Source organism: Hylaeus anthracinus, unplaced genomic scaffold (assembly GCF_026225885.1).
Source record: "Hylaeus anthracinus isolate JK02 unplaced genomic scaffold, UHH_iyHylAnth1.0_haploid 11994, whole genome shotgun sequence".
Lineage (NCBI taxonomy): Eukaryota > Metazoa > Arthropoda > Insecta > Hymenoptera > Colletidae > Hylaeus > Hylaeus anthracinus.
This window is the reverse complement of record NW_026534341.1, coordinates 13,201,846-13,216,900: the sequence shown is the minus strand read 5'-3', so window position 1 is coordinate 13,216,900 and position 15,055 is coordinate 13,201,846. Positions and strand designations below refer to the sequence as shown.

General features: G+C 35.5%; 2 protein-coding genes across 11 annotated transcripts in view; both read right to left on the bottom strand.

Annotated features, from left to right (window-relative positions):
- Positions 1-9,391, bottom strand: part of LOC128888527 (diacylglycerol lipase-alpha) — a 113,879-nt gene extending 104,488 nt beyond the window's left edge. For 2 of the 7 annotated variants that reach the window (XM_054145461.1, XM_054145466.1), the window contains exons 1-3: positions 8,960-9,391; positions 3,519-4,178; positions 2,557-2,941 (exon numbers count right to left, since the gene is read on the bottom strand). In XM_054145461.1, coding sequence (XP_054001436.1) covers positions 2,557-2,651 — 95 coding nt within the window. In that variant the 5' untranslated portion in view covers positions 2,652-2,941; positions 3,519-4,178; positions 8,960-9,391. Of the gene's footprint in view, positions 1-2,556; positions 2,942-3,518; positions 4,179-8,897; positions 8,916-8,959 lie in introns of those variants that run through there. The other 5 variants (XM_054145462.1, XM_054145463.1, XM_054145465.1 and 2 more) reach the window with 5 other exon arrangements.
- A 2,393-nt stretch (positions 9,392-11,784) lies between these two features.
- LOC128888609 (probable GDP-L-fucose synthase) lies at positions 11,785-14,067 on the bottom strand. Of its 4 annotated transcripts, none has more exons than XM_054145639.1 (7): positions 13,922-14,067; positions 13,460-13,608; positions 13,262-13,376; positions 13,057-13,185; positions 12,613-12,826; positions 12,402-12,539; positions 11,785-12,314 (listed from the first exon to the last, which is right to left on the bottom strand). In XM_054145639.1, the coding sequence occupies exons 2-7, from the start codon at positions 13,594-13,596 to the stop codon at positions 12,079-12,081; spliced, it is 969 nt and encodes a 322-aa protein (XP_054001614.1). In that variant the 5' UTR covers positions 13,597-13,608; positions 13,922-14,067; the 3' UTR covers positions 11,785-12,078. The 4 variants fall into 4 exon arrangements, with proteins under 4 accessions (XP_054001614.1, XP_054001615.1, XP_054001611.1 ...); XM_054145640.1 differs by having other exon boundaries at positions 13,890-14,038; XM_054145636.1 differs by having other exon boundaries at positions 13,779-14,030.
- Positions 14,068-15,055: the final 988 nt, after the last annotated feature.

Below are 15,055 nucleotides of genomic sequence, written 5' to 3'. Positions count from 1 at the left end.
TTCTAATTTTATTTTAGCTCCATTTTCACTATTCGCTCTTTAAAGTCTTCCAACATCGAAACAAATCAAGCAGAACAGCTATAAATTTAACAAGATCTACTATACACATATACAAATAAAGTTTATGGCAAATACTTCGGCTGCGAAAAGATCACGAACATTGTCCCAGAAAATAAACAGTAGTTCCACCCTCTTAATTTTGTGAAGATTAAATATGGCTGAGCGTGTAAGTCCATGGAACGATACGCATGTCCACGGAGAAAATTGGTTGTACATTCATTCGAAATAATGTGCAGGTGTCAATAATGGTCGGACACTGTTTTAATTGAAATTTTATCGATCGCGACGTACGAGGGTGAAAGGAAACACAGGAGAAGCCAAGTTGCAGCATCGGCATATCGAGAGACGCCAGTTTATAGAAACGACGAAAACGAAATGGACGATCGCCAATTTCTCCGTCATCCTTCCCCGCTGTCCCGAGGTCATTTGCCACGTTCGTTAACGATTTTCCGAAGCTAAGATGTACATACGAACACGTACGGTCGTGACGCGAAAACTACCCTTTGATCATCGCTAATAATAATTCCCCCGCATCGATGCCTAATAACTCTTTCTAAATACTCTACAAGTATACGATACTCTGCTCGAAACGTATCGCTGGATTTATGAACCTCTATAAGGTACACAATTGAGAAAATTATAGACGTTATCGTATACAAGATGTTCGACCTAACTCTGTCAACTTAAACATCTCGGGTGCTTTCTGTAATAAGAAACAATGTGACAGGAAAACATTGTTTGGTTTGTAGGGACAAATATCGTGGTACATACATATACGATATCTGCTACGTGTAAATACTTAGATACATATGTATCTTATACTTCACCTTTTTACACAGCCTTTGACGATTACACGTGTGTTAACTCTTTGCGGCACAGGAATTCAAGTCATAAAATAGACCCATGTTGCACAGAAATTTTATTGCGTTTTAAATCAAACAAAATTTTTATATTTTTATTAATAAAGGTATCACATAATTTAACAAAATAATATAAAATAACATAAATATAAATAACATAAAATAACAAAATAATAATTATTTAATCGAATTTGTTGTTAGAGGGCGGGACTCAAATAGTCCCACCGTGCCACATAGGTTCAAATTTAATCTTTAGTTTTTATTATAAAACACTTCACTTGTTTATATAGAACTAATTTTTATATAAATTAACCTCTGATTAACTTCTGATTGACCTCTAATTACCTCTACGATTTTTCACATAAAATCAGGAAAGAAATATTATCGCAATAAACCTTCCGCTTACAACAATTGTTGAACCGGTATTAGTATGTTAAAAGTTGCCAACATAAGTGCATACATTTGTAACATTGGATGAATATATTACCAACTGCTTTACGTAAATAAGACGAAATATAAACCTATACACATGCAGCTATTGCAAAATTTCTAGGTGGGATTAAAAATGTCCCACCATGCATTACGGTCCATCAAAAAGGTGGCAGACTTTTAATCCCACCGTGCCCCAAAGAGTTAATATTGAAGAACGGACAATTACGATAATTATTTTTTGTTCCATTTTACGTGCATCTTTTCGTATGTTTCTCAAATGTTATACTTATGTGAAAGGAGATTTGTTTACTTTATAACACCGTCTTGGCGTTCACTAAAACATGTACATTCTAGAACCAATTTTTAACCCTATAGTGCGCAGTTTTTCAAATCGGAGTAAACACGAATAACACTCTACCGCAAAAATTCTAATAGCAATTGTCAGATTTGGCGCAAAAATAATTATCTTCAATGGTGCTGTGACATTTTCGTAACGTAGATGTCTTATTTCTGTTATGAACATGCTGTTGTGTAATAAAATATCAAAGAAAAATACGGTTGATGCATGCGAGACCACGACACATCGACGCCAAAAAAAAATCACCTGTTCTTCATTTGCCAGACGCAATAATTAACGGCGGTCAAGTGACGCCAGTCGACGCGTTTCCGTATGCAGGAAAACTGACGTCGATATTCTTTGCGCGTGGAAAGCATGCATTAAAGCTCAAAGTCATAGGCGTAACGCCGGGGAAGAAGCTCAAGCGCGCAAATTGAAATTCCTCGCGATGACTAACAGCATTTAATTACACAGTAAAATAATTAATCGTCCGATTCGTGTACACACGTACGAAGATGATGGGACGGAATGCGAGCTCGTATCTAAATCTACAACGCGATCGATTATCGATTCACCCCGGCAATTAAGGGCCGGAAATCGCGCGCCAAGAATATATCTGTATCAATTAATCGAAACATAACACGCGCTTGTGACGCATCGATGCCTAAAATGTAGGTCACGCGGAATTATCCCGTGGAACGTATCCTATTTCAAGGAGGCGCTATAATTACGAGGAACTTGCCCGCAAATATAATCCTGACCGTCGAGAATTCTTGAAACCCCGCGCAGAGTGGACAGAGCGATCGTTACCGGGTCAAAGCGATTGATCGTTGGGTCCCCGGTATTAATATCGAGATGTTCACTCACCATATCAGATGCAGGATGAACAGGAAAGCACCGGGCACGACGAGGTCGTCGCTGCCGACGCTCCAACGGCGTCGGAACACCACGATACCAGGCATCGCTTTTGACGCGTTTCACCCTATCATCCATTCAATCGTCTTGAGTGCACAGAGTCAGGGTGGCCACGAGCAGCCGCTGCCATTCGTCTTTGGATCACCGGGCGACGCGAACTTGTACCTTGATCCGGGACCTCTTCGAAACTCGACACGCACACCGTCGTCGAGAGTCGTTGTCCTCGCGTTCCGGGCCGCGCATTTCTGTAACTGATTCCCGGACGACCGCGAGCCTTCTCCATCCTCCTCGCGGAAGGACCTTATCGAAAACGGTTCGAACTATCGGGTAAGATTGCCTAAAACGGACCTCGTCGATGAGTAAAATAATCCCTCGATACAAGTACAGATTTCACCCTCGATACGAATCATCCCCAACATTATAATAAAAAATTATTACAAGATAGGAGCGGGTTATATGTGTACTTGCATTACTTATCCATATTTTTAGTGAACTTTCGGAAATATTATCATAGAGATTGATTAAATATTTCTTAGAGATATCCCTATTGTGTTTAGAGACGATCTCATATCTGTGGATCGACACGCAAGGTATAAAACCTCGGTTAAGCCCGTTAAGATCGACTTTATTTGAATTTTTTATTCATTCATTAGTAGACCAATGATGCTGCATTATTCTTATTGAATAATGACCGGGTTGATCTAATTATTACTTTTTTACTTTCTATTCTTTGAAGTATGTACTTCAATGCTAAACTTTGGTCGAAAAACTACTTCTGTTGTAAATAAAAAATACAGAAAAGGTAGAAAAGTACAGTTTATCAATAATAATCGGTAAACATTATATCGATTTGTTTCCTAAAATTTGTCGAAGACAAGAAAATCTCGATAATTGTCCAGTTTAGGTAACCTTACCCTACTCTTCTCGAACAAACATGATTTCGACACAGTGCACCATCGTCGCAACCCGACGACACCACATCGCGTCGTTTTGCTAACGAAGTCGGAACGTAACCGCCTCTGGGACGATTTTCTTCCACTGCTTGTCGACTCTTATCACTTGTCACCGTCCACTGGCTCGTAAATTATTTCACACTGTTCACGATCAATCAGCTTTGGCTTTATGATTGCGTTTCCTTTCTATTTTGTAATAATCAGTCACAGTCGTGAATCAATGATTTGTCAGTAATCGTACGAAGCTAATCGTCTCTGAGTGATTGTCTGATCATTAATCATGAATCACGTTTTGCTCGACACTGACGCTACTTCGAGTCAAAGCGCTAGTCTCTTCGACCAACGAAACAGGAAGAATTAGCACCGCGATTAGCGCGATAAATCTTGGTTATTCGTTTATTTCGCACGCGCATGGTACACGTTTACGGTAGCTACGGCATTTTTATGGCACATTCCTTCCATCAACGTCTTCGTTACGTTCTTCTTAGTGTCTGTTAGGATGATTAACTGGGTCACGCTTGATCGTTCGTCCCAGACTCTTGGAACTAAAATTTTCGTGTCCCTGTTGAAAGTTCCAAGGACTTTATTTTTCATCAAACTTCATTAGTCGTCGCACACCTTCTAGGTAAACAAAATTGTTTAAATCAGTTTAGACGACCAACTCGTGCTACAATGGAATTTCACTCTAATTAGATTAAATAACGATTAGAATTAAAAAGTCGATCATTCATCGGGACAAACCAAAACTCTTTTTACATTGAGCATACATACACGCGTTTCGAGCGAATCCTTTCGTGCTCGAGGAACAGTTCAAACTACCGAAAATTCCCAAAGGATCATTGAAACTTTTAAGAAATGGCACACTTCTGGAATCGTCCTTCCCATCCTACGAGCTACGAGCTTACGTATTTTATCCGTTTAACGGTGCATCGGGGGAAATCTTTTTAACGCGTTCCCAGAAACTCGTTCGTACGATATATACGTAACGTCGATCAATGGTACCTATTAAAAGAGTGCAAGACCTTTAAGAAAGACCACTTTGTTCGACCAGAATAGGATTGTAAGCAAGGAGGTATGACGTAACTCTTTGCAAGTACGAAGAACAACCGTTCCGAAAGAAGACTTTCACTGGCGAAAGACACTCGAACGGTATCTAATTTCTCGCGAACGAGAGTTTTTGTCTTCCGAGTTAGTTTCCTTATCCCCGGAATAAATCTCGCGTAATTTCTCGACGCGATTCGCTGAGAAGGGAAAGGATGGATCCCGTTTTTATTTCCAACTATCTTAAGGGGAGATTCACACGGGAAAGAAAAAAAAATAAATTGGGATTATCCAGCTGAAGATAATTAGAGCATCGTCTGCAGAAATTTAAGAGTTCCAATTATATGCTACATAAATTTCAGTTAAATTCGAGAACCGCGAATCTCGTTAATTCCGGAAATTCTAATTCCTGCTCAAATTGTCTAGAATGTGGTACTCTCCAATTATTTTATATGGATTTCATGAAATTACATGGTGACCACTAAACATACAAGATAATCACTAAATTATTCAACTTGAAAATAAAATAACTCCTTCAAAAATGAAGTTATCCGAATGAAAATTCGTTTATATATTCTTTTAAAGGCATCGAACAAATAAGGGTATGGATTTTGTGATACAATTATTTTTCTTTTCAAAATTTCTTTTCAATTTGAGTAACAGAAAAATAAGTGGTGTGAACTTATAGGACGACAAAATATATTTTTGTTTATCTAGAAAATAACTAGTAGTTAATCTTCACACGAGTGAACCCTCTTGAAACGATACACTCTGTACCAACTACAAAATAACGTCAGTTCGATTAAAGCGTAATTTTACCCAACCGCGTGACTATGTGTTAATAAGAAGTCCCAACCATGTATTAGTGATCTTTCCTGGTAAGGTATTAGAGATAATTTTTTCCAAGGTAGTCGCAGAGTTTCGTTCCTTATCGATGTTGGAGGAAACTTTGCATTTTCTTCCACGAAGCCAGACGCATCGAAAAGAAAAGACCGATGCGACTTTTGTTCCGCTTCAGCCTTTCAGTCCGTGACATGAACCTCGCCTAGATCGGCCAGACATCTGCATACAAGGCCCCCGCATAAAACATGAACAACCTTTACCGTGCAAACTCGTTTCATCTCAAGGATGGACGAACGAAAAGAGAGACTTTCCCGAGAGTGATCCGTAACGGCTCGGCAAAATCATTCCTCTAATCACTCCCCCGCTCGAGTGGACAATTGATACTAATTAACTTATCACCGTCTCCCGAAATAGTAGCCTCATTGCTTGCACATCGACCACGGGAAGCCTAAACGCTCGCTACCTAACTCCGCGTTACATCGGAAAAGAATCTACTTCTCGAGGGATAGAGTTTCGCTCCTCGAAGTTTTATGTGCAATGCAATCACGCAAACGATAAACCGTCAACATCCGTTTTTTTGCTTCAGAGGAAATATAACGTATCCACAATAATACGTGAGTGGACAGTCACAGACACTGGCTCGCTCTTGCCTGTGTAAACATTGAGCCATCCGGTGCCCTACGAACCCTAGCTTCCATGGAACTTTCTAAAACTCACCCTATCCTATCTCACCCCTTGGCTACTTCCGAAATCCTTCGAAGCTATTATACACGTTACCGTGAAAGTGAATGGTACGTTGAACGCAAGCTATTATTAGCGTATGTACAGCTTCATTAAGGTAATTAGTACAATGGTGACACAGTAAATAACAAAACTCGACTACTTTCAAGTTCTACGTTTACGTCTACAAAAGAAAGGCTTCTTTGGGAATTAAGAAAAAAAAGGATAAGTCGTACAATAATACATAATTTTCTATTTAATAGTACATACTTTAAAAGTTAAACAAAATTTGAGTGTCATTTCATTATTAATATTATAAAAAAACTGTACCAATTGCAATAGTACATTCATGTAAATCAAACGCTCGATAAAGAAATGAAATTGAAATTGAAATTGAAATTGAAAATGAATAGGCATTAAGAAAACAAATATTTGTGTTTTCTTTCAAATAAATATATATTATTATATAATAATTAAATATATTATTATTATTAAAATCATTTATTATTGTACGACTTGTAGTTTTTTCTTAGCTAATTTTCAAAGACGCCTCTCTTTTTAGATATTTATATATTCCTTAAATGGAAGAAAAAACTCTGTGAAAGTCCAACTAGAGGCAATAGAATTTGAAGTGTGTTTTTATTTTACATTAATTTAGAGAAAAGTGTACTTGACAGTCCAATACCACGACTCGCTCTCAGTTTGCACGATATAATTACCAGGAACCTTTTATTGTCTCGGAAACGGAATCAGACAATGGAGGCTGTTACTTTTTTCTCGCAATGATCTGAATTGGTCTGGTGGTTTTTTCAAGGCAGTAAAAGGTCTCTAAAATTTTTAAGTTTCTTAAGTTCGCTGTATTAATTCCTTTCACAGTAATATTTACAGGGTGAGTCGCAAATTGGTCGCCAATATATTTTAGCTACTGGTGATTTAACAAAAAAATGTTTCAGGCAAAACCAAAATCAGTGACTTCTTGGACTTTTTAACCCTTGACGAATTTTAACTGGATCTTTTCTTTCGCTTTAATCGAATACACAAACAATGCAAATTTGTCTATAAATCGATTTTGACATACAAATAAATAGTCTCGCTTTAATATTGTACATATTTTAATTTTACAAGGTATTGCGATAGTAAATACCGGTAATTTTTTATACAGGGTGTCTACGTATAAGTTCGGACATACGTAGGGTGTCAATTCTACAACAAATTTCCAACAAAAAATTATTACCTAGACATTTTCTTTGTGTCGCCTTATTCTCGAGAATTTTCACTTTTAATATTTTTCCGGCGTTTTCGACTTGACACTCTTTAAATGGCCATTATGCCACCCAATTACAGTACAAACGTAAAACTAAGTATACCATTCGAAAGAGCGTTAAATTTCTCAACTTCCTGATACAATACCAAAATTTATTACGAAGATTGAATACGTGAAAAATTAGGTCAAACTTTACATTGTGAAAATTTCAAAAAATTTGACTTTTTCTGTATTCGTTTTTCGGTTTCAAAGACATAGTTGTTTGGCGGGCACTCTTCGAGAAAAACTTCCTCGAAGTTTCAACTTTTGACTGGTATTATCAAAAAAATTTGTACGGTGGTATTTTTGGGAGAAAATGACGTTTAAATGCAGAAAAGCGTTCAAACTGTCCGCCTCCTGAACAAAACTTATCGGTTCTCCTGCGTCGAAAACCGATTTTTTGCTTTGTGAAAACGATCGTGTTCCAGTCTCCATATCATGATTTTGATTAAATAGTCTCTAAAAATGAACATTCTATGAATACATGGTTCAAAAACAATTATTATTCACCTCGCACTCAGGCTGCACGCACGGTTGGGAGAAGCTTGAGGTGTCAAAAAATCAGTTTTTTTCCTAATTGGGTAGGCTCGGGAGTGTCATCAAAGAATACATCAAACCTGATGTCAAGTTAATTTTAAAGTGACAAGTCGATTTTCGTTCAAAAATATCGATTTTTACCTAAACACCCACGCTTTTCTGCATTTAAACGTCATTTTCTCCCAAAAATACCACCGTACAAATTTTTTGACAATACCGTTCAAAAGCTGAGACTTTGAGGAAGTTTTTCCCGAAGAGTGCCCGCCAAACAACTATGTCTTTGAAACCGAAAAACGAATACAGAAAAAGTCAAATTTTTTGAAATTTTCACAATGTAAAGTTTGACCTAATTTTTTACGTATTCAATCTTCGTAATAAATTTTGATATTGTATCAGGAAGTTGAGAAATTTAACGCTCTTTCGAATGGTATACTTAGTTTTAAGTTTGGACTGTAATTTGGTGGAGCTATGGCCGTTTAAAGAGTGTCAAGTCAAAAACGCAGAAAACATATTAAAAGTGAAAATATTCGAAAATAAGGCGACACAAAGAAAATGACTAAGAGTAATTTTTTGTTGGAAATTTGTTGTAGAATTGACACCCTGCGTATGTCCGAACTTATACGTGGACACCCTGTATAAAAGCAAACGTACACATGTGTCAATATCCTTCAAGAGTTTAACAGAGAAACTCTACAGCTTCTTGTACGGAATTATTACAGTAAAAAATATATATGTACGACCTTTTTGCGCACTCTGTAAATTTTCTCAAGACAGAGTATCAAAGCACATCTATGCTCGTTCAGTCGTCGTATCGTTTCCGAGTCATCGTATCCCATTATATCTCAATCGGAGCACTTGAAATCCGAATCTCAACGCGATCACCTCCCCATGCGTACCGGCGTCAGCTTCCAAGAAATCTAAATGATCAAAATCATCTTGTAACTCTTATACTTAATACCATTCAATGCACAAGTTGGTCCTGGTCGCTTCACCCTTCACAAGTCAAGCTCCACACTTTCGAAAATATTTAATCCTGCGGTCACGCATTCCTTCCGGCCGTGTCACTTCCCGTTCACTGGAAAGGATCCCGAGGAAGAATCGAGCGAATTGTTGAACAGCCTTTTGCCAACGCGATTCACGGGATTCGTAAACATGGAGGTGGTTGGATTCCCTCTGGCAAAGCCGATCGGTCGACGTTACCGTCTAGGGTGCCGCAACGCGTGTCCACGCACCCCTGTCATCGTTTCCTCGTCGTCGGCGTGGATCGAGCAAAACGCGTGTAACGGGGGTTGCATTTCAATGGATGTTCCCCGACAGATGCAGCGCCACGTGCAGAGGAGACATCGCGTCCTCGCCGCCACGGTATCATAGACGAAAACACTTTATCACTCGCGACCGTCGGGGTGAGCCACCTCGAGCGCGACTGAGCACCGTATTTGAGCCGCCCGTGCACCTTCGGCACGTACACCGCGGGGCGCTCAATTCCACACGGAACGGAGGCGCGCGCTTGCGTCGCGACGCCTCCTGTGCGGCAGACGATGCGTCGTTGCGACGCTCCGCCTCGCTTCGCGGGGCAGTTTTATCGAGTATCATTGTGTCGTCCACGAGCGTGGCTTCGTTTGTCGGCAATTTCGAATTATCCATTAACCTCTGGCATGACGTGCCACGAGACTTTTCTCTAGGAGTTGGAAACGACGCGCGTAGGGCGCGCAGTGCGACGAATACACTGGTAAATGCATAACTCTGAAAAAGGACTTACAAGTCTTTAATTCTTATTTTTCAAACTAAACGTCGGCTGAATAAACTGAAAATATAAAGAAAGTTTCGTCTTGTAATTCTCTATGAGGAGATATCTTTAAAAAATTGTTGAATTTAACAAGTTCATCCATTTTACCAAGAATTCGACTTTGCTTCATTACTGAATTCCGATATGTGTATAGGTTGTCCCAAAAGTTTCTTCTGTGACTTGCATTCAGTTATTTTGTGTGGCAGTATTTATAGAATTAGACAACCTAATTTCTTAGATATTAATGTCGTAACTGTAATGGAGCAAAATCAATTGTACGCAATTCAATAATGTAACATTAGACATAAAATGTTGTGTTTGTATTATTATTTAAGGAAATGGAAGAAACTTTTGGGACAGCCTAATATCTTGACTTTCTATGGACAAAAATATACGCCTTTCGCGGGCAAAGGGTTGAAACGTATCGAGGGAAGTTCGCATTTGAAACAACTTCCAATGTCATTATTGTTATTTAATATTCAATAAAGCATATTGTAATATACAAAGAACAATTTCTTTTTATTAGAATCTTTCTTAGAATCGTATTATATAATCAAACATTAACTTTTATATCTTAAGATCTTGTAACTATTTCGCAGCCGATTCGTTGCGAGTAATACCGATACATATTTTACCAAGTCGTGACTGGAGAGGTCAAGAAAATTTCTCACGATTATTGTCTTCAATGAATACTTATTTTAAACCGTGATTACTGCATGCATTATAAATGTTTAATTCATTCAAAAATATTCATCTTTAATGCATTTCGAAGTTTCTAAGATAGCACATGAAAAATCAATTAAACGCATTCGTAGGACATTTGTATAATTGTTATTACTTGCTCTATTCTCGAGAAACCAATGAATAATATAATATCTCTCCTACATGAGGATTTAATAAATTTCCTTTTGTTTCGTGTATAACACAAAAGATTTTAAAAGATAATTTCATGAGAACAACCAAGAAACTTGAGTTTCGACAGGAATTTTTATTTCTAAAATGACAACGACGTAAAACACACGGCCTACATCGTTAAACAATGGATTTTAATACCGCACTCATGCTACCAACCAGACCGCAATCTGCAGACGTGAATCTCGTTAAGCGTGTTTAGTCGGAATTGGAAAAAAAAATTATAATGCGCCTTGTCACGAGTGAAACTCTTTTAATGTAGGTGCTCATGGAAGAGTGGACATAATTATGGACTCAATTATACGGCACAATATAGTATTATGCGTTTCATGCCATATAATTAAAAAATATACGAGAAACAAAAGATTTTTCGACTAAATAGTAATAGTTCTATAGTCTGAACTGTTATATTGCAAAAATACACGTCTAATACGTGTCTATACTTATCTTCAGCGTGAACCTTGACATAAAACGTACTTATATTATTAATTTACTATCGAATACGCTGAAGTCGATATTTTCTTATTATGCCTAAATATGAAATAATAAAGTTGTATTATAGTGAAAATGAAATATTTGCACCGATCTTTTTATGTTTACAATTATATAGTTTTAAATAAATAAGAGATTAAAATTGCTATTGCACATTAAACAAAGGTGGAGAAGAAAAGACTATTGACAATATATTATGCCCTCCTCAAACATTTGCGGACGATATTTTATTTGATGATGAAATTGAAATTCATCATTTGAAAGATGAAACATTATCGAATGTAAATGCGGTTAATAGTTATTGAAACTTATCTGTTTCGTGCCGACCAATAATTGCCTCCATTAATCTATTTCATGACTTATTTCATTCGAATAACCATGAAATACTTCATTCGGCTACATTTTTTTCATTTTTTGTCATAAAAAAAACTTCCCGTTTTGTTATCTTTCTTTATTAACTTCTTTTTTAGAATCCACAGTCAGAAATGAAAAAATTAATAAATCAACAATAAAGAACACATAGATATTTATTTATATTTTATAAACATTATAAACACAATTATGGATGGTAACAAGTTAAAACTATCGATAAATTACTTCAAAAATATGTAATCTTTATTTGGTAATTTTAGGATACATAACTTTTGCGTGAAACTTACGATACAAAAAAAATGAGTACATAGACGTTATCTACGAAGAATAACTTCTTTTTTCGAAAAATATACAATATATATATAGGAATAGTGGCTTAGTATACGTATATTTACTGGAAGCATGGAAAAATAGAAAATGTAAATGTAATTCATAATTATCAATTTCCAAAATAATTGTAATTATGATCTCATTTACATATTTTTTATTGGGAATGGGATAGGATATTTCATATATTAGTTTCTGGCCTGATCATAATTTTGTATGTACCAGTCAACAGTTTCTTTGATGGCTTGATTAAACGGCGTAAATTGAAAGTCAGGTAAATATTTTCGCAGTTTCGCATTGCTTGCCGTTTTTTTATATTGCCCATCAGCTGCAGATGTATCATATATTATTTTCCCCTTGAAATTGAAAGCCTGTGCAATTGCTTCGGCTACCTGAGATATTGTTACTTCTTGCGATTCATCAACTGTATAGTGTAAGAACAAAAACTTTAATATTGAAGTATGTAATATCATATACGACTACTGTTTGTATTATACACTTTATAATGTACCTGATAGTATAATTGGTTTAACAGAGTTATACTCTCTTAGCGTCCATATTATCAACTTAGCTAAATCTAAACTATATATAAACTGTCTTAAAGGCTTTCCAGAGCCTAATACAGTAAACGTTTTATCTTCTGTATTTCCTGAAAGATGTACACACATAAACTAACCTCTCTGCATAATTATGAATCCAGTCTTATTCAAAATATTTCATACCATCTTTAATTAAGTCATAAAGCCTTCGCATTAAACCTGGTATAACATGACTAGCATTAGGACGAAAATTATCATTTGGACCAAACACATTGCAAGGAATAATACTGGTATATAGTCTACCATATTGCTCATAATAACCTTGATTTGCAATATCTATAAGACGTTTAGCGTAACTGTAACCATAATTTGATGGATGTGGTGGTCCATTGTGAATCTAATAGAATAGCATAATAATTTATACACAGTTATAAACACACCTCTTTTATAATGTATTGTTTGTAACATTTGATTTGTGGTATTTAGGTAAGAATGATGAAGGCATGGGGAAAGGAGGAAGAATCATAAGGACAATGTAGTCATTAAGCTACCATATTTTACATAACTAATTTTTCTCCTATTATTTCTCCTATACTTATCCTGAGTTAATACTAAGAATAACATTACCATAGTTTCATCGATGGGATATGTAGTTCTATCAGGAAATATACATGTTGACAAACAGGATACAACTTTTCCAATGCCATATTCATGAGCAGTTTGCAATACATTGTCATTCATGTGGATATTGTTGCGCTGAAAAGGTAAAATGGACATTTTAATTGAACCAGTAACAATAATGTATCATTTATTTAAGGTTAGTTTCACTTACCAAAAAATTTAAATTATGTGCCATATTATGGAATAGACCACCAACCATGGCAGCCAAGTGCACAACATGTGTTGGCTTATATTCCTCGAACAATGTCTCAGTACTTCGCTTGTTACTAAAAATATAACATTCTTACTTTTACAAATATTAATATATATAATTTATCTATTAATATATAATACTTAAACTAAAGGTTACCTTATGTCTGCATGTCTGCTGCCTACAAATATCCATTGTTCATTGTCATTTTTATCATTTTCGATGACAGTTTGTATAGCCTTACCAACTAATCCGGTTCCACCAGTTACAAGTATAATCTTTTTACTCTCAAACATATTTAATGAAATCTAAATAAAAACCCAAATATTAAGAACTTGACCTCTTTCGCTATTCATGATTAATTACAATGTAGAAAATGATTTAAATTTTAAAATGCTACGAATTTTGTGATTTCTTTCATGTTATACTTTCATTTTGTTCATATGATACATTTAAAGAAATACGAAAGAAAACATACTTTTTCAATTTAAAATATAGTTATAAAATAATTTCTCTGGAACTCTGTTTGATAATTGAATATGGAACCAAAAATCTTGAAAATTATTTGACATCAATGCATACCACTCACTATTAGTAAAAATTCATACTTTAGTAACGTACACGTAAATAATCAAATACAAATACTGTTTACTGATAATAAGAATCACGCATCACCACGATGATGATGTTGCAGTCGAATATCGGCTTTCGAATTTCATTCAACGATAAAAGAACGTAGCCATCTACCAGAGAGAAGAGAAGAACGTACTACCACCAATAAGGTACAACAGTGTTTCTCAAACATCATTTTCCCAGGGATTATTTCAATAGATAAAGCTTATTGACGGATGTTCTAGAGTAGAATTAAATTGTTTTTCTTACAAAATATACATTATAGAAATGATGCATATAAAAAAATATGAAAAAAAAAATTAGCAGACTTATACTGGTCTTCTTAGAATGTATCTAAAACTATTATTACAGAATAGTATTTTAAAAATTCTTTTATTAGATAGCTTTTCAAATAAACCAGACAATAAATTTAAAAGAAATCTTGTTGCAAAAGAAAAGCGTAATAAAATTTATTACATTTAATTATTTTTTACATAAAGAGACTGAAAACTAATGAACGTTATAGGTACATAAAGTTGTAAAAACTACTGTATAGTAGTCTACTCTATACCTTTTTGCTTATATTACATTAGTTATGAATACCAATTATAATAATGATATGGTTTCAAACATCAATAATAATAATGTCTATATGATTCTAATTTCTCGTCTGTGAGTTTATCTAGTGATACATTATTTCCTCAATAGATGGCAGTACAAGTCCCATCGTTATAGCAATCTGTAAGTTATGTTTATTGTTAACGCATGGAAAAACAAGATTATGTATCATTCCGTATTTGTTACAAATAGGAATATACATTTTGATCACTTAATTATATTAAATTAATTCGTGAAGAGGCTACTCTACTTGGAGCCCCTTGTAGCGTGATGTCCCGTCCAGCTTCCAAGACTGTAAGTGCCTACATCTAGTTAGTAAATATCTGTTCATTACTTTTGTCTTGGTTAGAAAGTAAATCAAAATCAAGTATCTTTTGCTTAGAAAAAAGGGATTCAAAGTATTAATACTCGTATATGTGAATTTATAACTATTATAATTTGTTCGTATATTCAATAAATACACGCTACTCTATTTCACGATCGAAACCAGTTTATTTAGTAATTAGTAGAAAGAATATATTCGAC

Excerpts from the sequence above, each read along its gene's own strand:
- LOC128888609 (XM_054145639.1), bottom strand. The coding sequence starts at position 13,596 with ATGTTTGAGAGTAAAAAGATTATACTTGTAACTGGTGGAACCGGATTA. Across the intron at positions 13,377-13,459 it reads AGCAGACATGCAGACATAAG|TAACAAGCGAAGTACTGAGA; the intron begins GTAACCTTTAGT and ends TTATATTTTTAG. Across the intron at positions 12,540-12,612 it reads TTATGACTTAATTAAAGATG|GAAATACAGAAGATAAAACG; the intron begins GTATGAAATATT and ends TACATCTTTCAG.